Genomic DNA, 24,778 nt, shown 5'->3' on the forward strand with positions numbered 1-24,778 from the left:
TGTGCAAAACAAGGTATGGGATTTTGCCCCCCCCCCCCCACCATTAAACTTGAGAATAACTGAAAATTTCACAATAACTGTGCACAAGTTTTAGCTAGCGTAATGTTTGAGAGGGAAATGCTGTAGAAAATATGAAAGCCTTAGGCAAAAAAGATTTATTACATTAGAGTTATGCAAAAGCAAATGTTCTTACATACCATTTTTACGTGTTTTGCCCTTGCTCTAACCATCCCTAGAACTTGCCCATACCTGCCTATTTGCTCTTATTCCAAAAGAAAACAAATCAACTCATACTGGATTATAAAGCCTTTTTATACTAGTTTTTGGCTACCACTTCAAACAACATGGCTTTTTCCAGTTCTATTTGGTGTTCCTAAGAAAAGATCTGGATGAATAAGGGCTCAAAGGAAGGAAACATTTACACTTTGTTTAAACCATCTTTATTAAATGCAACCATTCAAAAACTGATACAAAGTCGCAGCAACTAGATAGATAGATAGATAGATAGATAGATAGATAGATAGATAGATAGATAGATAGATAGATAGATAGATAGATAGATAGATAGATATCTGGTTAAAAAGGTTATAAAGTTGCCCAAGAACACTTCCACTTTCATAGGCAAAGTACACCATCCCTTGAGAAAATATCCTTGATATCAAAATGTTCCACTTTAAGTAAATCAATCAAATGGGTACGCCACATTGCAAGAGAGGTAACAAAGGGCTCTCGCCAACACAGCAGAATCACTTTTCCCCCCAAGCATAATGGCTCTTTTAAGGAAGGTAGCAAATGGTGGAACACATCAAAAATCACCAAGGATGCAATGCTACCAGGTGGCCCCATTGAAGATGAACCATAGATAATAAGTGGGACCAGAAACTGGTGATCAGGGTGCAGGCTCAAAACATGCGACTTAAAACGACAGGATCATGACAACATTTTGGGCATGCCCCCATGAGTCGAATGAGACTCGAAATGCTCTGAAGGGAGATATATAAAGTCACAGGGCAAACTTGTACTGCAATTCTCAAAAACGAACAAAGGGAGAATATCGTTTGATTCCCAACATACAGTTCTTAAGCTGATCAGCAGTCAGCTCCACAGACCACGTAATAGCTATTTTACTGTAATACAGGTCCTCAGTAGAGTCTAAAAGATATCTAAGATGATAATGGAAGGGCACCACATTCTGAGATGCCAAGGTAAATACTGTGTTAAGAGTGTCTTATACATCTTCACTGTGGTTAGCCCACCCTAATGCAGTGATATAATACAACTGTAAATGCGCAAAAACAACTTACCCTCATCATTCAGGAGTTGAAACAAATAATATATTCCTAAATTCCACCAGTGGGCAAAAACAGGAAAAGTCGTGCCCACAGGGAAATCAGGATTCTGAAAAATGGCCAAATAAGGTGTGGCTGCAGCAGAAAAGTAATGGATTCAAAACTATATAAAAGAGGAAAGGTCTCACTCAACTTTCTTTCTGAGAAGTTCTGCGAGAAGAGGCCATTTCTCTGGTAAGTGAACATTATTTTGCTTTGTGCTTTGGGAACTTAAAGATTGGAGTTTAAAGGAGGAACTGTAGGTTAGTGATAGGCAGAATAAAAATATTTTTTAAAAAATGAAACTATCAACTAATCTCCATACTCTTTTTCTCCCTAGTTTTAAAACTAGAACTTTGTACCAAACATTAACAGGTAGCCTCCAGCAGGCACTGCAGGAACTAGTTTAGGCTCTCCAATTTCCTCTGGAGTCTTTCATGAGGTACTCTGTCAAATGCCTTTGAAAATCCAGATACACAGTGTCAACCAGCTCACCATTATCCACGTGTTTGTTCACCCCTTCAAAGCAATGTAATAGATTGGTGAGGCAAGATTTCTCTTCACTGAATCCATGTTGGTTTTGTCTCATTAATCCATGCTTTTGAATATGCTCCGTAATTTTGTTCTTTATAATAGTACCTACCATTTTGACCGGTTTCTCCCTTAAGGTGCTGTCGTACACAGATGATTTACTATTAATTCTGGGTGAGCCTCAGCACGTTCTCCCACAGTTAAATCATGTTGTTCAGTATGGGGCACTTTTGGGGTTCCAACTTAACTCAACCAAATCTTTGGCATTCCCACTACCTTCATCTCTTCAGTCTGAATGGGTGGGGACCTTTCCATTGCAGTGGGCTACTCAGCAGATAAAATATTTGTATGTTTACATTCCAGTTGATCTTTCTAGGCTCCATAATTGAAATGTGTTCCCTCATTATCTGAGACTAAATGTTTGTCGCAATTCTGGGGCACGTATCCCCTTTCCTTGCTGGGTTGCATTTTCTTGTTTAACATAATGTTGGCTCCCCATTGGCTCTGCGTGGTTCAGATATTACCTTTGTTTTGAAGAGGCGGGAGCAACATTTGTTGAATAAAGAATTCCAGCATTTTCTATGGAGGGGAGGGTGCCCCAGACTTCCTATATATACTACAGAAACCTATGGCCCATGGGTGTTTGGGGTTCCTCAGTATAAGATACCCAACTATAGCTTGTTCCATGAGACATATTAATGACTGGCTTACAGGGATGAGGACATTCTCGGTTACTCCCTTAGAGTCATCTCTCTCTCCCATGACACGCATTAGTTGGCTTTTGCACACTATTCAAGGCAGAACAGATTCTGTGTTACATCATAATCCACTTCTACTTTCAGCAAATGCTGCCAGGAGGTAGTTGTGCAAACATCATAAGAATATAAGAGTAGCCATACTGGGTCAGACCAATGGTCCATCTAGCCAGTACCCTGCTTTCCAAACAGTGGCCAAGCAAGGTCACAAGTACCTGGCAAAAATCCAATTAGCAGCAACATTCATGCTACCCAATCCCGGGGCAAGCAGTAGCTTCCCCAAGTCTGTCTCAATAGCAGACTATGGACTTTTCCTTCAGGAATTTGTCCAAACCTTTTTTTAAACCCAGATATGCTAACCGCTGTTTCCACACCCTCCAGCAATGAGTTCCAGAGCTTAACTATTCGTTGAGTGAAAAACTTCCATCCTATTTGTTTTAAAAGTATTTCCATGTAGCTTCCTTGAGTATGCCCTAGTCTTTGTACTTTTGGAACGAGTGAAAAATTGATTTACTTTACTCGTTCCACACCACTCAGGATTTTATAGAACTGAACACAATACTCAAGGTTCGGTCGCACCATGGAGCAATAGAAAGGCATTATAGTATTTTTGGTCTTATTCACCATGCCTTTCCTAATAATTCCTAGCATCTTGCTTGATTTTTTGGCTGCTGCCGCACTCTGAACAGAAGATTTTCGTGTAATATCTACAACAACAACTAGATCTTTTTCTTGAGTGCTGACCCCCCCCCCCCCTAAAGTGGGCCCTAGCATTAGGTAACTATGATTCGGATAATTCTTTCCAATGCACATCACCTTGCATTTGACCACAATAAATTTCATTTGCCATCTGGATGCCCAGTTTTCCAATTTCCTAAGGTCTTCCTGCAATATTTCACAGTCCATGTCAATTGCTGTATATTTATTCCTAAACTAATTTTGCCACCAATTACTCATTTCTTTTGAAACAAGAGGTTTTTCTTGGGGGGGGGGGGGGGGTTGGTGAGAGGGGTGTATTTTATTTATTTATTTATTTTATTATGTGCTGCTTGGCTAAGAGGCATATTTTCAAAGCCCTCTGACTTACAATGTTCCATAGCTTATTAACTTTGTAAGTTTAAGTGCTTTGAAAATGAGCTCCACAGTGTGTCATGCAACATGAAACTGTTGAGGTATATACTTGAAATCAGGCACTTTCGATTCAATTTTTTCCATTTTCAACAAAGATGTGAAAAATAGTAAGTTGTACATATTTTAACCAATCTGTGTAGGCTTGGTTACTGGGACAGACGTACTGTATGTTGGTTTTATATATGATTAGTCTGTTCTGTACTCTAGAACCTCTAAATGGCTTCCTAAGCTTATAATGCCTGACTTTGCCTGAGGAGAAAGGCCTTTAAAAATAACCAAGTTGCTGCTCAGTTGATGTTCGGTTACTGATCGTAATGTTTGATATTTAAGAGCAATTTTCTCTTATTGAGTCAATTCCTGTAATGACATCAGCCTAAATCATAGAACACAAGCTGAAGCCGTTTTTAAGATAGTCATCTCCTTTGATAACCTTAAGCTGGCCAAACAGGTAAAAAAGGCAACTGCAAGTACAGAAGCTAGAAAGACGCTTAGGTGTATAGGAATGGCTAGTAGGAAAAATGAGGAGATGATGCCCCTGTATAAGACTCTGGCGAGACTCATATAGAATATTGTTTACAATTCTGGAGATTGCACCTTCAAAAAGATATAAACAGGATAGAGTCAGTTCAGACGATAGCTACTAAAATGGTCAGTGATCTGTCATAAAGCATATGGAGACAAAGATCTCAATATGTATACTATGGAAGAAAGGCAGGATAGGTCAGATATGTTAGAGACATTTAAATATCTATGCAGAGGAGATTCTCTTTCAATTGAAAGGAAGCTCTGGAACGAGGGGGCATAGAATGAAGGTGAAAGGGGATAAACTCAGAAGTAACCTGAGAAAATACTTCAAGGAAAGGGTGGTGAGTTCATGGAATGGCTTCCCGGTGAAGTGGTAGAAACGAAAACAGTATCTGAATTCAAGACAGCTTGAAACAAGTACAAGGATCTCTAAGGGAGTGATAGGGAGAATAGATGACATGGATGAGCAGGCAGAATATGCCATATGATCTTTAACTGTCTACATTTTACATTTGTCTATGTTTTTATGATTCTACACCATCCAACTTTTTGCCGCTCTCCATAAATCCATGTCCCCTCCTATTACCCAGTTTGACTGCTTCCACAGAAAATCCACCACTGAAATGTCAGAACATAAAAGATTTCCGTCATTGATCCTCCACTACTCATCTACTATAGTGCATCTCTAATCACGTGGTCTATGATCACCATCACCTTGTTCCTCCTGAGTGAAAACAAGCTATTTTGTTCACCCAATTTTCAAGCATCCTAAGGTGAATAAATCTTCAATTCCCAATTGTAAACCCACTTACCATCTATCTTTTATGGTAATGGTGGTGGAGAAAATTGTATCAATTAAATGGTTATCTTGATAAAAACAAATATATGCCTTAAACCTAGGCAAATGGGAATTTGCACTGCTCATTACACAGAATGCTCCCTCTGGGGTCTCACAAATTATATCAAGGTTATTTAGATAACAGCAGATATTTTTCCTTAATTTCATGTAACTTATTGTCTTTGATCTTGTTAACCAAGCATATCTCTGGAAATGTCTATTCCTGGTTTAATCATATCTAGAAACTAGATCCTTTTGAGCCCATTGGTCTAGTTTTCTACATCTTCTAGCAGGCTTGGACTAGGGGGCATGCGATGAAGCTACAAAGTAGTAAATTTAAAAGGAATCTGAGAAAATATTTCTTCACTCAACGTGTAATTAAACTCTGGAATTCGTTTCCGGAGAATGTGGTAAAGGCAGTTAGCTTAGCAGAGTTTTAAAAAGGTTTGGACGGCTTTCCTAAAGGAAAAGTCCATTACCCTTATTAAATTGGACTTGGGGAAAATCCACTATTTCTGAGATAAGCAGCATAAAAACGTTTTGTATTTTTTGGGGGATCCTGCCGGGTATTTGTGATCTGGATTGGCCACTGTTGGAAACAGGATGCTGGGCTTGATGGACCTTTGGTCTTTCTCAGTATGGCAATACTTATGCACGACAGCCAGACTGATATGCCGGGTGCCAAAATTTGATAGCATATCACCCTTATTAGTAAAATTACATTGGCTCCTTATAGAGGCCAGGGTGGTGTTTAAAACGTGTGCATTACTCTTTTGATAATACACAGCCAAACACCAGTTTATATGTTGAGTCTGGAAAAGATCTCAGTACAAAAACAACTATAATAGATCATCTAAACATTCATTAACCTTCATTATCCAAGTGAATCAGATATAAGCTGCAAAAAACCTGAATCTACTACTACATTCCTTGAAATATATGTCTAACTACAGTATTATCAATTTGAAAAATCTCTGAAGGCATTTCTATTTCAGAAAAATGCATTTTCTGAGTAGACTCGCATGGGCTTATTAATTTAATGCTATTTGGTTTTGTTGTTCTTTCCGGAGAATTGCTCAGTCTTTGTGAACTGCCTAGAACTAGTTTGGTAATGGCGGGTTATAAATGCTATTTGTAATTAATGTAATGTCACAAATACAAAGCAGCAATGATGAAGACAGTAATTGCTTATTAAAATCAAATAGATTTATAGTTTCCTTACCCTTTGGGGACATGACATTAGGGGCTGTAGACCCTTACGAGTGCAACCTTATAAAAAGTTTTATAGGCGGCAGCCTAGGTGGCGTATCTGTCCAATTCAAAACTTTAAAATCTGCCCCTGAAGCAGGCACTAGGTGCCGAACATGTTGGGTTGATGGACTAGTATAAGTGTGTTTTGGACTCAATATTCCCACTCATTATAAGGTTGTTTTTGAATTATTAAATGATTTTAATAACATCTACTGGCTCATCTTTGCTGCTTTGTGTTTGTGATACAATTGGATTGCAGCATCTGGACATCTTTTTCTACGTAATATAATGTCAACAGGTTAAGACTCAATCTGCTTAATCTTTCAGAACAGTCTGGGAGAGGGCTGGAAAGAAGGAATGATCCAGTTGCAACTCGGAATCCAATAAAGACAATACTGAAACTAGTTGATCATGAGAAGACTGTGTTCTTCTTTAACAGGAGGGATTGGGAGTAGACAGACACCTGAGGCAAAGCTTGGGAGGATCTTGTAAAGTAACACCTGAAATATTTTTTGCAGTACATCATCAAACATAGTCTGTAGAAAGGAAAGGAATATGGGTGGGTCCTGTAAGGGCAACAAAACTGAAGAGGAAGACACAACTGTCACAGTAACCAGGAGTGAAGTGGATGTTAATTTTTTTTTTTAATTATTTGTAGACTAGGGCCTCTTATACAAGGTCGATGAACCCAGGAAGCAGTGAACACAGATGTGCAGGCAAAGGAGATGAAGGGAGCTGTAGGAAGGAAGGCCTTGCACCAACATTCTGGTGGTGGAGGTGACAGCAACAACAGCAGCAGACCTTGGTAAGGAGGGTTGAAGGGGAAAGGTGCAGCAGCAATGGCTATGGGGAGGAGAGGGAAAGAGAAGGTGCGGAATAGGCCAGGAGGCATGCTGGCAACCCTAGCTATGTGGTGCCTGTCTGTCCTTGGTATTTTCACACATAATATAGCCAATTAAATACATCTTCACACAAAGTACAAGAAAGTACAGAGTTGGACAATAAAAAAAAAAACAACAAACTTGCTCAGGAAGGTTAACAAATATTTAAATGGGCAAGATTTTAGGATGATCACATGCGCCAGTTTTATCAGGCACTCCCAAGGTTTGTACTGCATCTTGATCAGTTAGTGAAATCTAAAGTCCCAGAGCAGTTGGTGACTGTCAACAAACACGAGCTATTAATCTCTTCTATTTCCCTGCCCATCTTAAACTCAGGAAGCTTCTGGTCCAGAAGAGACCTAAGGCAATCAGTGAATGCCGGTGAAACAAGCTTGCGCTCCATGTGTGGGGACTTCCTCTTGGGAAATAAATCCTCTACATGCCTTATGAGCACACATTTAAAGCTGCTCCTGTCATTCTTTTCTGGCCAGCAACACAGGAGAAGTATGACAATTTCATAACAAGGATATGATCACTCTACCCAGGGCTTTTTTTGAGGAGGTACTCGGGGGTACTGAGTACCGGCACCTTTTCCGGTGTCTGCTAAAATTGACCCATGGACCACAAGTTTTACTGAAAGAGCTCATGTTCAACACACCAATTCTGCTTTGTCATAGATTCTGTGACTGGTTGCAGGGGGCCTGGCTATTGTGGGGTGGGTCCCTCAGTGATCACCCCACCCCTGAAGGGTGGCCTGGCATTTGAGTACCGGCACCATTTTTTGCTAGAAAAATTGCACTGACTCTACCTAAAACAAAAATGGAGATATTTTAAGTATTTAGTAGCAGCTGTGTACATTTGTTTCTGTAACTTGCACTGATGTTTACCAAGAATTTTTAAATTTGGAGTTTCATACAACATAAAAATATGTATCCTGAAATCTGAACATATTTCTAAAATAATAAAATTTAAAAAATTAACATTTATTAAAATTTTCAAAAACTAAAAGAAATTACATATTTAAAACCGAAAAATGTCCAAAAAATGGCACAGATGGATGTTTTTTTTTTTTTTTTTTTTGCAAACACATCCAAATCGCTATTTTCAAAACTCATCTTTAAGACGTATTTCTATGCAGTTCATCTAAATCTCAAGGGGGCATGCTAGAGGTGGTGTTTCGGGCAGAACTAGGATGGGCTTATGATTTGGACTTTTTCTGAAGAATGAAACATTGTAAAACATCCAGGGCAAAAAAATAAAACATTTTTAGATAGACCCGTTTCAATAATGACTAAGTGCCATAAAGGTGCCAAAACTGACCAGATGGCCACTGGAGGGGAAAAGGCATGACTTCCACTCCCCGAATCCCTCATGGTCACTGACCCCCCCCCCCCCCCGCCCCCTCAAGAGGTAAAAGTGACAGTACCAGGGTCTCTAACAGCTCCAAACATAATGGCCATTCCTCTTACAGCCAGAAGCAGGTCTCTGCAGTAGCCTAATGGTTGGCGCAGTGGACTGTAGAGAAGCACTCCAAAAAACCACAGAATACCTACTGAGCCTACATACAGGTGACACCTGCAGGTATAAGGACTATTGAAGTGGTATACAGGTGGGAACTATACATTTTCTGCTACTCCTGGAGGGCCCATCATACAATATAAGGGTGTTATGATGTGATGTGTACCTGGGACCTTTTATATAAAGTTCACTGCAGTGCCCCCCAGGTGACCCCACTGCTCTGCTGGGATGTCCGAGAGGCCAGTCTAGTAAGATTGCTGACCCCCAGATATCCCAATGGCTTGTTTTTGTGTGTTTTCCCCTTGCATGTTTCTCTTTTGAAAATGGCCCTTGAAGATGCACTGAGCACAAAAACGTCTAAAACAGGGCAATTTTCAAACCAGAAAGATAAAAGACATTTTTCTGGTTTGAAAATGACCATGTTTGGCAAAGGATTTTTGGACTTTTTTGGGGGTGGCAGAAAGTCCAAAATTGGACTTGGATGTCATATTGAAAATGCCCCTCTAAATGTCAACATTTCATATCTTTCATTGGCACAATACAAAATATTTCATACTAAAAATTCAAATAGTAATACAAATATATTGTATGTCCTGAAAATACACCATGAAACAGAATTATTAAGGTTCAAAATCCAAGCAATGGATCTCATAACTGTTATGTATTGCTTAAACTCCATGGTCATTTGCTCATTACATGGGAGATATTTATCTAATTCTATTAACTTATGATAAATCTACAAGGATGAAAATCAAAACAGCATGACAATGACAAAATCCCCAAATACATTTTTCTATTATCCTTCTCCAGCAGTATCTTGCCCATTATTATTGCTCTAATATGAATTTGTTTCTACCTATTCTATTTAGCAGTATTTTAGGTTATATTTGCTGAGGATTTTAACAACGTTTAACCTCATGGAGAAGCACCAGATCAAGAATTCCTGTACTGAGACCCTGAATCTTATCAGACCACCATAGAGACTGCCTCAACAACTTTATAGAAGCATGCTAGTACACTGTACATGACCATCTTTAAAATAAAAAAAAGTTTACCTTTTCCCAGTGAACAATCTCCCAAGCTCTATTCCTCAGCACTGAAAGAAATAAAACAATTCAATACAAATTAAACAGAGCAAAAAATATTGCTCAATCAAAATACAAGCACACTCAGCATTTTTTTTTAATTGGGTTACTTGTATTTAAAACTGAGAGCCAATTAAATTTAACATCACTATAAAAGAAGATGATAAAGCCAACACTCAAAAACAGAAGCAGGGAGTACAAGTTTGAAGAAGGGTAGGGAGAAAGTGTCAGTCAGCTTAAGCCATTCTCATATCAGAAAATGTCACCAAGGGAGGAATTCAGCAAGGTGCAATACAAGATCGCCTTCTACCACACCTTGATTTCCTGCAGGATTCAGCAACCTATGGAATCACAGTCCCACAAGTTCCTGAATCCTGTGTTAAGAGAATAATGCTGTTTGTGAACCACCTGGAAAGCACCATTGTTCCTGCAGACCAATGCCTGAGCACAGACAGAGCAGGGTTCCCCCCCCCCAGCTGAAGAATCCTTTACCCACTGGAGGTAAAGAGAGTGCCTTCCAGAACAGAGAGGCTGTGTGGTACAAATGCTTCCGACCATGCCATGAACAGAGGATCTAGCCAGTTTGATGAGGTAACATGAACTGAAGGAGTTGATCTATCAGTACAGGACTTCACATTAGCACTTGCCATCGCTTTTTGCACTCACTCAATAAATACAATAGATCTTTATATCCAATTGGAAGAAAACTTGGTCGCAGGTTATTCAAACTCAAATGATATATATCATAAGATAAATAATACTCTATTAACTAGTTCACAGGCAACCTTCACTTTCATTACCAACCCCTTATTTTTGCAGCTAGTCAGTGGACAACCTAGCCGCTCATGCTTATCAATATTCTAATTCAAAATTCATGCCTGTTCCAGTGAGACTTGAGGTATCATCAAGGCCATCAGATGTTTTCCTCAGCATGAGTACTCAGCATGCTTTCCAGCCTAAAAATGTAGGAGTGCCCACAGAGTCAAATGCAGACATCAACCTGGAACAAGGCACACTGAAGAAGTTAATAAAATAAAACAAATGCTAGTTAAACATCAATTAGCAATTTAAAGGTCTAACATACTCAATAATGATGCAACACCCACTGCTCCACACAGAAAATCATAACTGGTGCCTCACTCATCCTGGACTGCAGCAAAAGAAGTCGTTGCAATTCTAATGAGTGTGTTCAAATAAAGAGGGGTCAAGACCCAGAAAATGCAATGCAGACTTAAGTACTAGAACCCACATCCAATGAATCCGTCTTTGAATACCTGATGTGTAAATGAAGCTCACTGCCCTCCAATACCACATCCTCAAAAAGCAGGTCAGTCTGTCCTGTTGCTCTCTTGAAGAGCGCAATTAGCTCACTAACTCTTATGGCACAAAAAAATGCCACAGAAAAGTCAATTTGAAACAACTTCACCTCAAAAGATGAAGAACAAACTCCAGATTTCAGCTCCAACAAAGCCATTAACTTATCATGTGATATAGAAGGCATGCTACTTTGTCTGCCCAACAGAACTCAGCATAAACTCCCATTAATTTACAACTAAAAATGAATTCATGGGGTCACCAAGTTAACACAATTTAGAGAAGGTGGCAAATGCAGCCAGAGATTGGGTCAAAAGGCCATAAGACCACCCCATATGCTTAGCAAAGTCAATAAATTTCACAACTGTCTGCATACCACAGGCAGTGCAACTGCTGGTTTAGTGTCTTCCAAAAATAACTCTGAAAATGCCTCCAGCCCACCCTATATGGCTTCCACGTGTTAGGAGCAAAGGCATTCTGAAGTACCTGATTGATGGATCCAGGAAACATCTCCATAGCTTTGCAGGCACCTCCATTATTGGTGCTCCATCTGCTCCAGGGGCCAGAGCTCAGAAATGAGCCAATGAAAGCGAGAAAAGAGCTTTGGCAATATAGCTGTGCATACCCAGACTTGCCTAGCCCCAAGGCCAGATTCAGCCTCAAGCATCTCAGTACTACTAAGCACAACAATTCCACCAAAACAGAGCAGATTGTCTGTTCACCTCTTGAACCACTACAATATTACCATAATGCAGAATCACTATGCAATTATATAGCCTGTCACTCCACACCAAGGCCACCCAAAACAGGAAAATTTCAAGTAAAGCGACATTCGCACACAAACCCATAGCTCACCACCAATCTAGCAATTCCTAGGTACAAGTACCCTAAAAATGAACCCCAAAACCATGACTCGCTGCTGCATCAATGAACAATTGAAGAAGGACATTAGACACCAGAGGCTGAGGCCAAACTCTTCACGCCATTAAACTGAAACAAAGAAGTATTATATAGTTTCGGGTCTTCCTGGACCCCTTCTAGAAGACAGACCACACGGTGCTTATTTTGAAATCTCCTGATTAACAAATGTCAAGAGCTGAAAAAAACCCGCCCCATCAGACTCACTTGGAGGCAAAAATGAAACCAACTACAGACTATTTCTTGAAAGGACAATTTTTTTTGTGTGTACTGCTGACAATCATTTCCTGCAAAAACACAAACCTTTTCCACTGGTAATCTCAAGCAGGTTAAATAACATCCCAATTCACACAAAACAAAGCAAGCAAATCTATGAACTTCTCTATCCACACTGTCACTCTTTATTGTTGGTAGCATTTTTATTTGATCTCACTTATATTTTTTAAACATGATGGCTTGTGCAGAATACAGATGTACACTGAGGAAGCAATGGTTTCATCGGTTAGAGCAGTAATTAGTTCTAAATTTTAAATCACCGCCTCATTTGGAAGTCTGGTTATAGAGACTCTCTGTATTTGTGCAGAGATGTCACCTCGAAAGGGGCCACCAAAACAGACATCATGTTATAAGAATCTGATGCTTAACAACCAGACTTACTATTTATAAGTACAATTTTTAAAAAAACATTAATTAGGTTGAAACCCGGGAGAATTTAAAATCTTTTTTTCCTGTGCCTACATTAAAAGAAAAAGATGGCAAGTGGGAACATGCTCCTTTTGTTTGGTGGACGCAATGGTATATTACAAAAATGCACTTGCCTTTTTATTACTATTTCACAAAGAGGTATTGATAATGAGAGAAGGGATTCCATCATGCAGAAGTTCTGTCGCATCAGTCTAAATGTGCCAACATTGTCCAGTCCAGCACAATATTAGCTGACAAGTTCAAATAAAGTTAATTATGTTCAATGGAAAATAAATCTGTTGGCTCAGGCTGTTTGCTATGTGAATATTCCATCACTGTTTCATTATTGCTAACAAGTATTACATATTACTACTACTACTTAACATTTCTAAAGCGCTACTAGGGTTACACAGCGCTGTACAATTTAACATAGAGGGACAGTCCCTGCTCAAAAGACAAGTGAACAGTCAGTCCGAAAGGGGCAGTCAAATTGGGGCAGTTGTTTTAAACTTTGTTTTAATTCATTTATCCAGTCCTTACATGCACATGGTTTTTGCTTTTTAAACCCAGAGGTGAATCCTAAGGGTGGGTGAACAATTAGGTATAAACTGTTTCTGACTTTACTTGTTTTGGACTGCTTTGGGTCCTACTGATCTGTACACCTGCTGTCTGGAATTTTGAAAGATAGAATTGAGAAAATAAAAATTAAATTTTAGATATACTCTGTAGCAGCTGTTGTTTACTTTTGCAATGTGTGGACACACCTCATCTTTCGAGACCTGCTACTTTTCTCACATTTTTGTCCAATTTAGGTTCTCTCAGCATGTTCATGTTCCAACACATGTAGCAGGTCATACCCTAGATTTAGTGTTAACTAATGATTCTTCTGTATTATCGTACTGATTTTGTTACTGTTCCTTTACCATGGAAAGATTATTACCTACTTTCTTTTCTTTACACAGACTACCCTTGACCAACCTAAGACACCTCTAAAGATTGTTGAGGATTTTCAGGCTATAGACTGACGCTTTAGCACCTTTTTCAGATCATTTCCCAGATAATTTTGATTCTTAGCCTTGGCTGAACAAGTTGTTCTCTGGAATAATAATCTTACATCTAAAGTGGATGAGGTTGTTCCAGCTCATTTTGTGAAGAAAGTATCAGGTGGGAGGGTGGAACCTTGGTTTCATGCAGGATTATTCCTTCTTCATCAACAACTGCGACATAGTGAGAGGGCATGGCATAAAAAGAGATCCTCTGTTAATTTTCAAGCTATTAAAGGTGCACAATGCTATCATACATATCAGTTGAAACTTGCAAAGAAAGATTATTTTTCTAAATTAATTTCACAGGCTAGTGACTCAATAAAGAAATCGTTTTCAATTTTTTCTTCTTTAACACAACCTGTTGCTATTCAGGAGTCATATATATTAACACTATGCCTCCTGCTGATTCACTTGCTCAGTATTTTGCCAGAAAAATCACCTAACTTCTAGCTTTGGCAAGCCTCAGACTAAAGCTTCATTTGTTCCTGATGTATCCTCAAGTACACAGTGGGTCTCTTGTAGTCTTCCATCTCAAGAGCTATTGTATCTCAAGAGTTATTGTGGAAAACCCTAATGGGAATGAATGTTACTTTATGTACTTTGGACCCTATGCCTTCCTCTTGGGTAAAAATTCCATCATTAAACCTTCTTCCTAAAGCCCACCATCTTATTTCTAAATGTTTGGAGGAAGGTTATATTTCAGAGCCCCTTAAAACTGCAATCATTCACCCTATCTTGAAAAGTTCTGGCCTGGATTCTGATTTGCTGGTCAATTATCATCCTATTTCTAATTTGCCATTTTTGGCAAAGTGGATCGAGAATATAGTTTTCTTAAAGTTACAGGATCATTTAGAGACCTCTTTGATTCTTCATCCCAGTCAGTCAGCGTTTAGGACAGGTTTCAGTTCTGACAGTTAACAGTCTGACAGTTGACAGTTAACAGTCTCTGTTAAGCGAAGTCCATCGTAAACTTGATGAAGGATTGCTTTGGCAGTTTCTTGGGACCCATCAGCAGCATTCCAGCTTGACGTTTCGTCCTTTAGATTGTAAGCTCCTTTGAGCAGGGACTGTCCTTCTTTGTTAAACTGTACAGCGCTGCGTAACCCTAGTAGCGCTTTAGAAATGTTAAGTAGTAGTAGTAGCATTTCATGTGATTTAGCCACGATCTCTTTGTGCCGGTCTCATTGAGATTGCTATTGGCGGTACTGTTCTAAAATGGTTTTCATCCGTTTTAAAAGATTATTTACAGTTGCTGCCAAGGGGTACAAACGGATATTTATCCATTAACATGTGAAGTGCCACAAGGGTTCATTCTTTCTCTGGCTGTTTTAATATCTATTTGAGCCCTTTAGCTCACCCCTCCCCCCCCCCAAGTCACAAGTCAGGAACCTTGGAATACAATTAGATTCAACACTTACTCTGACTCCCCAAATCCAAGCAACTTTCAAGAGCTGCTTCTATTATTTGTGACAGCTACACTGCCTCTCTCCTTACATCATGAAGATAAATCTTATCCTACTGTGAATGCCATGACAACATCAAGACTGGATTCCTGTAATGCACTCTACAACGGTCTGACTACAAAGGGCCTGCACCAGTTCCAATTGATTCAAACTACTGCAGCAGAACTAATAGTAGACTGCATCACACCACTTTTGCAAAACCTTCACTGGCTACCAGTACAATACAGGCCCTTAAAGGAAATGGTGCAGGGTACCTGAAGAACAGAATGAGCCTCTACACACCTCCAAGGACACTAAGGTCCTCCCAAGGTGTATCCCTATCCATACCCTCTCCAAAAGACATTACACGATGTGATACCCGCAAGCGAGTCTTCTCCGGAGTAGCCCTCACACTGGAACGCACTCCCTCAAAGGCTTGGCTTAACAAAATACTATTGGGCTCATTTTCGAAAGAGGACGTCCATCTTTTGACATAAATCGGAAGATGGACGTTCTTCTCCCAGGGACGTCCAAATTGGTATAATCAAAACCCGATTTAGGACGTCTCCAACTGCACTCCGTCGCAAAGACGGCCAAAGTTCAAGGGGGCGTGTCGGAGGTATAGCGAAGGCGGGACTTGGGCGTGTCTAACACTTCACCCATAATCGAAAAAAAACAAGGATGTCCCTGACAGATACTTAGTCATAAGAAAAACAGGTCCGGGTGAAAACGTCCAAGGCACAAAAAGGTGCCCAAAATGACCAGATGACCACCGGAGAGAATCGGGAATGACCTCCCGTTACTCCCCCAGTGGTCACTAACCCCCTCCCACCCTCAAAAAACATATTTAAAAACATTTCGTGCCAGTCTCTATGCCAGCCTCAGGTGTCATACTCAGGTCCATGACAGTGCATGCAGGTCCCTGGAGTAACAAGGCATATTTTCAAAGCACTTAGCCTTACAAAGTTCCATAGGTTACTATGGAACTTTGTAAGGCTAAGTGTTTTGAAAATGAACCCCATAGTAACATAGTAGATGACTGCAGAGAAAGACCTTAACGGTCCATCCAGTCTGCCCAACAAGATAAACTCATATGTGCTGCTTTATGTGTATACCTGACTTTGATTTGTATCTGCCATTATCTGCCATTTTCAGGGAACAGACCGTAGAAGTCTGCCCAGCACTAGCCCCGCCTCCCACCACTGGCTCTGCCACCCAATCTTCGCTAAGCTTCTGTGGATCCATTGCTTCGTACTAGGTACTAGCTTACCTGAACTGGACCATCCAAAGATATCAGAACCAGAAATTACAATGTGAGTTGAAATTTTACTACAAATCTATTTTAAGATTCTGATTCTGTTAAAAGTAAAATCCACCACCAACCCCCTCTGCATTAATCTCCAAAGAAATTCACAGGGAAGTGCAAAGTACTAGATAGTTTCGTACAGGTGGACCCAGGCCCATAACCCCCCCCCCCCCCATCTGTTACATTGCGGAGAAAACAGCGAGCCCTCCAAAGCCCACCACAAACCCACTGGACCCACACCTAGGTGCCCCCCTTCACCCGTAAGGGCTATGGTAGTGGTGTACAGTTGTGGGTAGTGGGTTTGGGGGGAGTTTGGGGGGGATCAGCACACAAGGTAAGGGAGCTATGTACCTGGGAGCAATTTCTGAAGTCCACTGAAGTGCCCGGTTGGTGTCCTAGCATGTCAGGGGGTCCAGTGCACTACAAATGCTGGCTCCTCCCACGACCAAATGGTTTGCATTAGGACATTTTGATATGGACGTTTTTGGTTCCAAAAATCGCCACGTCCATGTCTGCACATATTGCAGCAGGACATGTTTATTCCACTCCTACCCTGAGATAATATTTAACCATCTCTCTGACCTCATGTGCACCTTTCTTTAAATTAGTCACCTTATTGTCTAACTCTTCTTACTCTCTTTGCTTATACCCCCTACACTGTCAATTAAAATGTTATATTACGTATTGTGTTGGCATTGTAAGTAGTATACTATGCCATACTTTTTATTATCTGAATGTTTTTATTGATGTAATTGTCTATTGCTCATGTTTCATTTATTCTTATTGTACACCGCCTTGAGTGAATTCCTTCAAAAAGACGGTAAATAAATCCTAATAAATAAATAATTCAATCTCTGGTATTTAGTACATACTTTTATACAGCTGACATTTTAATAATTCACTATGTGTCTGCTTCTGCCCTTGATCTTTGCCATTGCAGTTATGTTTGAATAAAGTAGCTCGCTCTTTGGTTACATGAGCATCATTTGATCTGAAATTCAAAAAAGACAAACTGTTGGTTGGCTTACAGGACAATGTTCAGTCCCCTCTCTGATGCCTGTATTATTTGGAGATCTTATAACTCCTGTTGACTGTTTTAAATACCTCTGGGTTCTGACTGATTTCTTTCTCCAATCAGATTTCATCTGTACTTAAACAGGGTTGGTTTTTTTTTGTTCTTTGAAGGATAAAATCAGTAAGAGGTATTTTGGATTTTTCAGGGTTACATACATTATTTCATGCTTTTGGATGTTCACAGACTATTGTAATGTGGTATTCCAAACTCCGCAATAAAACGTTTACAAACTCTTCAAAATGTGGCAGCTCGTTTACTATGTCACACCAGATATTCTGATCATATTACTCCTTTGTTGCTACAATTGCATTGGTTGCCTATACATTTGAGGATAAATTTAAGATTCTTACCTTGCCACATAAAGCAATTTATATGGGACTGCCATATTATTTGGCATCATTGACTACCCCTTATACTCCAGCACATTGTCTGCACTCGCTCAATGATCATAGACTTGTCTTGACTAATTCCAGACAAGCATATTATGAAGTTAATAGTCTTCCCTTATATTTAAGAGCAGAGCCTTTGTTAAAAAGCTTCAAAGTAGCTTTGAAAATATTTTTGTCAACTATTTAGTGTGCTTGTGCTTTTGTTGATGGAGGGTACCTTAAGGAGATGTATCAGTTATGCAGCTGTATTTTTATCTCTATTGATGTAACTGTTTTCTTTTCAATTTATTGGCATTCTTTCTTATTTTCCATATGTTTTTAATATTCGTAAATTGCTTTATTTGTTAAAAAAGGCAATTAATCAACCTTAAATAACCAAACAATAAACATGCCTGCTCTGGTGTATGCATGTGATAATATTTGAATAACTGTCTATACTTATGGCTATGATTTCTGAACATGCGGCATCATTAGAGGGCAGCCTTTTAGCGCCCAGTTGGGTAAAGGCGGTTAGCTTAGCAGGGTTTAAAAAAGGTCTACATGGCTTCCAAAAAGAAAAGTCCACAGACCACTATTAAATTGTCTTGGGGAAAATCCACTGCTATTTCTGGGGTAAGTAGCATAAAACGTATTGAATTTTTTCGGGATCTTGCCAGGTATTTTTGACCTGGATTGGCCACTGTTGGAACAGGATGCTGGGCTTGATGGACCTTTGGTCTGTCCCAGTGTGGCAATACTTATGGGTATATATGCTAATCTCAACTTTAAATGTTTCAGACATATCCATCTACTTGCTCCCATGATATATCTGAATTCTATTATTCTGTCTCACTGTATTTTCAAATGTGCGCTTCACTGAACCCCAGTTTACCTGGGATAATATGTGATATAAATGTCAAAGTAAAAAATCCGTTATCCTCCACCTTTTAAGACACTGCTTAAACAGCTAGATGGTGATGGCACAAGGAAAGCAAGTTTGGTCCAGTGAAGACTCACTCAAAAAGAACCTGTTCCTTAGCTGGGCTCTAGTATTACCATATTGAAAATGCAACCATACCATGCCTCTGTAGTTATGTTCCAATAAGTTAAATAATTAACTGGCTTTCTTGAAAGGATTGTATAACCTTTGTATGACTAAAGGACAAAAACATATACTTATTCAATATCACAATTCCTCATGTACAGCCACAAAACAACCTTGAGCTCCTTTTATTATTGTCCTGGTAGAAGAGGTAAGAGATTTCAGTTTTGGCACAGTATAAGTCATCACAAGAATAAAATATATATTACAAAAAACAATAGCCTGAATTATTTATTTTTGTTACATTTGTACCCCGCGCTTTCCCACTCATGGCAGGCTCAATGCGGCTTACATGGGGCAATGGAGGGTTGAGTGACTTGCCCAGAGTCACAAGGAGCTGCCTGTGCCTGAAGTGGGAATCGAACTCAGTTCCTCAGTTCCCCAGGACCAAAGTCCACCACTCTAACAACTACTAGGCCACTCCTCCACTTATATCCCATTTAGTTATGTTTAAAGAAGAGAGATCTGATTGAAACAAAATATTTATTTTTATTTTAACTTATAAAATCACTTGTCCCCGAAATTAGCTCAAAACAGAATAATCCATTTATGTATCTAAAATGTAAACTTCTACAAAACAGATGAAGATGTGATTTCCATGTACCCCAATGAAAGGAGAATTTAATTTTACTTCCATTTAATTTATAACACCAGGCTTCCCAAGGCAGATTACTACAACAGTTAAAGGGAAGGGGGGGGAAGGGAAATGGGACTTGATATACCGCCTTTCTGTGGTATTTTGCAACTACATTCAAAGCGGTTTACATATATACAGGTACTTATTTTGTACCTGGGGCAATGGAAGGTTAAGTGACTTGCCCACAGTCACAAGGAGTTGCAGTGGGAATCGAACCCAGTTCCCCAGGATCAAAGTCCACTGCACTAACCACTAGGCTACTCCTCCACTTAAGATGAACTCATCAGGAAACAGCATGTCCTTACTGAAATTTGGCCATCTGTATTGTATAGAACATTGTAGAAAAATAAGCACAAAATACGGAGTTTATAAATGCTTTACTTTTTGTCTATTTAGATTGTAAGCTCTTTGAGCAGGGACTGTCTTTCTTCTGTGTTTGTACAGCGCTGCGTACACTTTGTAGCGCTCTAGAAATGTTAAATAGTAGTAGTAGTTAGATTGAGAACAGGAGACGGGGTGAGCCTATCTAGCCCATTATATAGGCTGAAGCCAGTAGGTGGAGCATACCACCATTTTCGCTTACCCAACAGAATAGCAAACACTATTGAAAACAATAGCAAAAATTAATTAGAAATAAAGGACTGCCTATACGTGGTTCATCTGTAAAAAGTCAAAAGCTATTCCAGTAGGCTAAGCAGTGCCTTAAAAGGTAGAGGACAAAAGATTTGTTTGTTCTTTTGTTTTTTTTACTTATTTGACAGCTTTTTAATTTATTTAAAAGCTTCACATATGTAGATACAAATATCATGAAATAAAAATTGATTATCACTAAAACCTCTAAAAAAATTATTGTAGATATAATAGAAACAGCAGTTAATATTTAGCAGTCAAGCACAAGAGAACAGTCACAGAAGGACTGAAGATGTTGAAGGGTGGTCAGTGTGATTAGGTGTAACTCTGGTTGGAGTAGTGGGAGAAGGTGATAGAAGAATAGAAATGGGTGAGGTAAAAGTAATGAGTGGGTTGATAGGGAGGTTATATAAGACATGTCACTCTAGGGGTGGGTGGGCGGGACGAAGTCTAAAGCAGGAGAAGGTATTCTCTGCAGCCTATCTGTGAGATGGAAAATGCTCTCTGAAGCTGCTGCTGCTATAAGTTGTTAGTTTTTCTCTCCCTGAAAGAGATCCAAGCCACACCCACGAAGTTCAAACTGTCAGTGGGGAGGGGGAGGGGAGGAAGGTAAAATTATGTATCATACCTGATAATTTTCTTTCATTAATCATAGCTGATCAATCCATAGACTAGTGGGTTTGTGTCCATCTACCAGCAGGTGGAGATAGAGAGCAATCCTTTTGCCTCCCTATATGTGGTCATGTGCTGCCGGAAACTCCTCAGTATGTTGATATCAAAGCTCCATCCGCAGGACTCAGCACTTAGAGAATTACACCCACAAAGGGACACTCTGCCCAGCTCACCACCGCCGAAACGGGGGAGGGAATTAACCCAGCTCATCCCCACACAAGTGGGGGAGGGGAATCCGTCCAGCTCATCCCCGCGGAGCGGGGGAGGGACACCACCCCGCCGATGCGGGGGGAATCTGGCTTATCCTGCAACCGCAACTGCAGGAGGAGCTGACTGACCCTAACACCGCCGAAGCGGGAGGGGTACAAAGCTGCCCTACAGCCGCACGAAGCGGGAGGGAGCGCCGGCAGAATTTAGGTCTCAATCCAGCCCCGTAAAACGGAGGGGAGAGGAATGCAGCAGCTCACTGTAACACAAAATCATCTCAACTCCTGAAGAATCCCATTGGAAAAACTTGAACACGAAGTCCTCCTGAACAGGAACTGAAGACTAAACTTGAACCTGAAATGCAACCAGAATAAAACAGTACAGATATCTGGAGGGGCTATGGATTGATCAGCTATGATTAATGGAAAGAAACTTATCAGGTATGATACATAATTTTACCTTCCATATCATCATGCTGATCAATCCATAGACTAGTGGGATGTGCCGAAGCAGTACTCACCCAGGGCGGGACATAGAAATCCCTGACCGCAACACTGAAGCTCCAAACCGGGCCTCCGCCCGAGCAGCCACAGTCAAGCGGTAATGCCTGGAGAAGGTATGAGCCGATGCCCAAGTTGCCGCCTTGCAAATCTCTTCCAAGGAGACGGACCCGGCCTCCGCCATCGAGGCCGCCTGAGCTCTAGTGGAGTGAGCCTTCAGCCGGATAGGCAGCACCTTCCCCCCGGCCACATAAGCCGCTGCAATGGCTTCCTTGACCCATCTTGCCACTGTAGGCTTAGCACCCTGCAGACCCTTACGAGGACCTGCAAACAGGACAAACAGATGATCCGACTTCCGGAAATCATTGGTCACTTCCAAGTATCTGATGATGACTCGTCTCACATCTAGATATTTGAGAGCAGGGTACTCCTCTGGGTAGTCCTCCCTACGAAAGGATGGGAGACAGAGCTGCTGATTCACATGGAAGCGAGAAACAATCTTGGGCAGGAAGGAAGGCACTGTGCGAATAGACACTCCTGCCTCAGTGAACTGCAGAAAGGGCTCTCGACATGATAGCGCCTGGAGCTCGGAAACTCTTCTGGCTGAAGTGATAGCCACCAAAAAGACTGCTTTCAACGTCAGGTCTTTCAGAGATGCCCTCGACAAGGGTTCAAAAGGCGGCTTCTGCAAGGCTCTTAGCACTAGATTGAGATTCCACGCAGGTACCACTGAGTGCAGAGGAGGGCGCAGGTGATTAACTCCCTTGAGAAAGCGCACCACATCTGGCTGCGAAGCCAGGGAAGCAGCCTTCAGGCGGCCCCTGAAGCAAGCCAGAGCCGCTACCTGGACTTTAAGGGAACTGAGCGACAGGCCTTTCTCCAGACCTTCTTGCAGGAACGCCAACACTGAAGAAATTGGAGCAGTGAAGGGAGAAAGGGAGCCTGCCTCACACCACAAAGCAGCACAATCAGAAGGAGGAAAGGGGTTGGGCAAGACACGGACCCATTACAGCCCCATGGATCCCCTGGATTCAAAACGTTGGCGGTATCACCTCTCCCCGAGACTGAAGTGGACCACATGAGACTGGAGCACGGGAACCGTGTCAGCATCCAATCACTCGGAACTAGGAAGAGATCCATCTTTAACAATGCTGGCAACCACAAGCATCCCTAGGCACCGCCACACCAGAGCAGTGTCAGCATCTGAGCACCAAGTGCAACACATCTGTAACAGAGGTGATCTGACACTGGACAGGTCTGCCCAACACCCAGAAACGAGGGGAGCCACACGGGTAACCGCACTGATTCTGAATCCCGCTGCACGACTCGCTGTAGAAGAACAGCCCTGCTGGAAAAGAGAGATTCGGTGGCCCGGTTAGCCCCAGCATACTGCAGCCCTCACCTCCCCTAGGTAGACAGACCAATGCTCCCAAACAGGGAAGCTCCACATTCCCAGTCAAGTCGCAGGAAACCCACACTGCATATCGGGCGGCATCCTCTTAACGAGACATCAACAATCAACCCTATTTGCATACCAGGCGATGTCCTGTTAACAAGACATCACCTTACAAAGCCTGCTAGACAGAAATTGGCAGCTGAGGTTATTTTCTTTTCCATTCTCTTTCACTTTTTTTCTTCTCTCCCCCCCCCCCACCTGCTCTCCCAAGGAGCCTGTTCTAAAGAAACAAAACAAAATCTTGCTAAAGGCAACCTTATCACACAAATCCAGAATCCAAAACAAGACTGCCCAGAACCCTGGAAGAATGCCCAGAACAGACACTCCCTCCTTTGAAATACAACTAACATTAGCATGACCCAAAAGTAGGGAAAGAAAGATCTTAGAAACTATTTACACCTGCACATAGTTCTTAGTAATACAGCTAGCATTCGCCCGACCCAAATATAGGGAAAGAAAAGTAAACATGAAAAAACTACGTAGGAAACTCAAATGAACATGGATAAAAACAAAAACTGACAAAAACAAAACCATATAGAGAAAAGCCATAAAAACATACACACACAACATAAAGAAAACTAAAGCAAACTATTACAGCACAAATGTCAACCAGAACAGACCAAACATGAAAAAATATTCTAAATAATGAATAACCTACTGAAAATCCAAGATATATGGTATCAACTAAAACACCACCCACAGCAGATGAGCTCGCCCAATATTTTAAACACAAATAGCAAAGACAAGATCAGACCTAAAGAAAACACAAACATCTATACTAGACTTTCTACAAGATTGTGAACCAAAGGACACCACACTGCAGAAGACAGAATATGGTCCTCCTTCAAATCACTCAGCTTAAACACAGTTAAAACATTACTGACAAAATACACATATGCACATCGCATGCTGGACAACTGCCCTAACTATATGATGAAAGACCCACCTAAATGGCTCAGCAAGTGCCTTAACACATTGCATATATTTATTTTATTTATTTATTTATTGCATTTGTATCACACATTTTCCCACCTCTTTGCAGGCTCAATGTGGCTTACAATACATCATGAATAATGGAAATATGTAAGAAAATATACAATTAGTATAACAGAAGGATTTTGGGTAACAAAATAATGATGAAACAAGATAGTAGTTTGACAAGCATATTTTGTAAGGCAGTTCTGGATATATGTGTAGGAGTTCATGTTTGTTGATCTTTGTGGTAAGCCTTGTTGAAGAGATGGGTTTTCAGTAGTTTGCGGAAGTTGGTTAGTTCATAGTTCGTTTTTAAGTTCCGTGGCAGCGCGTTCCAGAGTTGTGTGCTCAGGTAGGAAAAGGTTGACGCATGCATTAGTCTGTATTTAAACCTTTACAGTTGGGGAAATGAAGATTAAGGAATGTGCGGGACGATTTTTTAGCATTCCTGGGTGGTAAGTCTATTAGGTCTGACATGTAGGCTGGGGTGTCTCCATGGATGATTTTATGAACTAAGATGCATATTTTGAACGTGATGCGTTCTTTGAGTGGGAGCCAGTGTAACTTTTCTCGCAGGGGTTTAGCACTTTCATGTTTTGTTTT

The 24,778-nt window shown here is 40.7% G+C and overlaps 1 protein-coding gene across 1 annotated transcript in view; it reads right to left on the minus strand.

Annotated features, from left to right (window-relative positions):
• The window catches only part of ATP8A1 (ATPase phospholipid transporting 8A1), a 649,985-nt gene that overhangs the window by 508,341 nt on the left and 116,866 nt on the right, over positions 1-24,778 (minus strand). The window contains 1 exon segment of the mRNA XM_030191344.1: positions 9,814-9,854. Coding sequence (XP_030047204.1) covers positions 9,814-9,854 — 41 coding nt within the window.

Source organism: Microcaecilia unicolor, chromosome 2 (assembly GCF_901765095.1).
Source record: "Microcaecilia unicolor chromosome 2, aMicUni1.1, whole genome shotgun sequence".
Taxonomy (NCBI): Eukaryota; Metazoa; Chordata; class Amphibia; order Gymnophiona; family Siphonopidae; genus Microcaecilia; species Microcaecilia unicolor.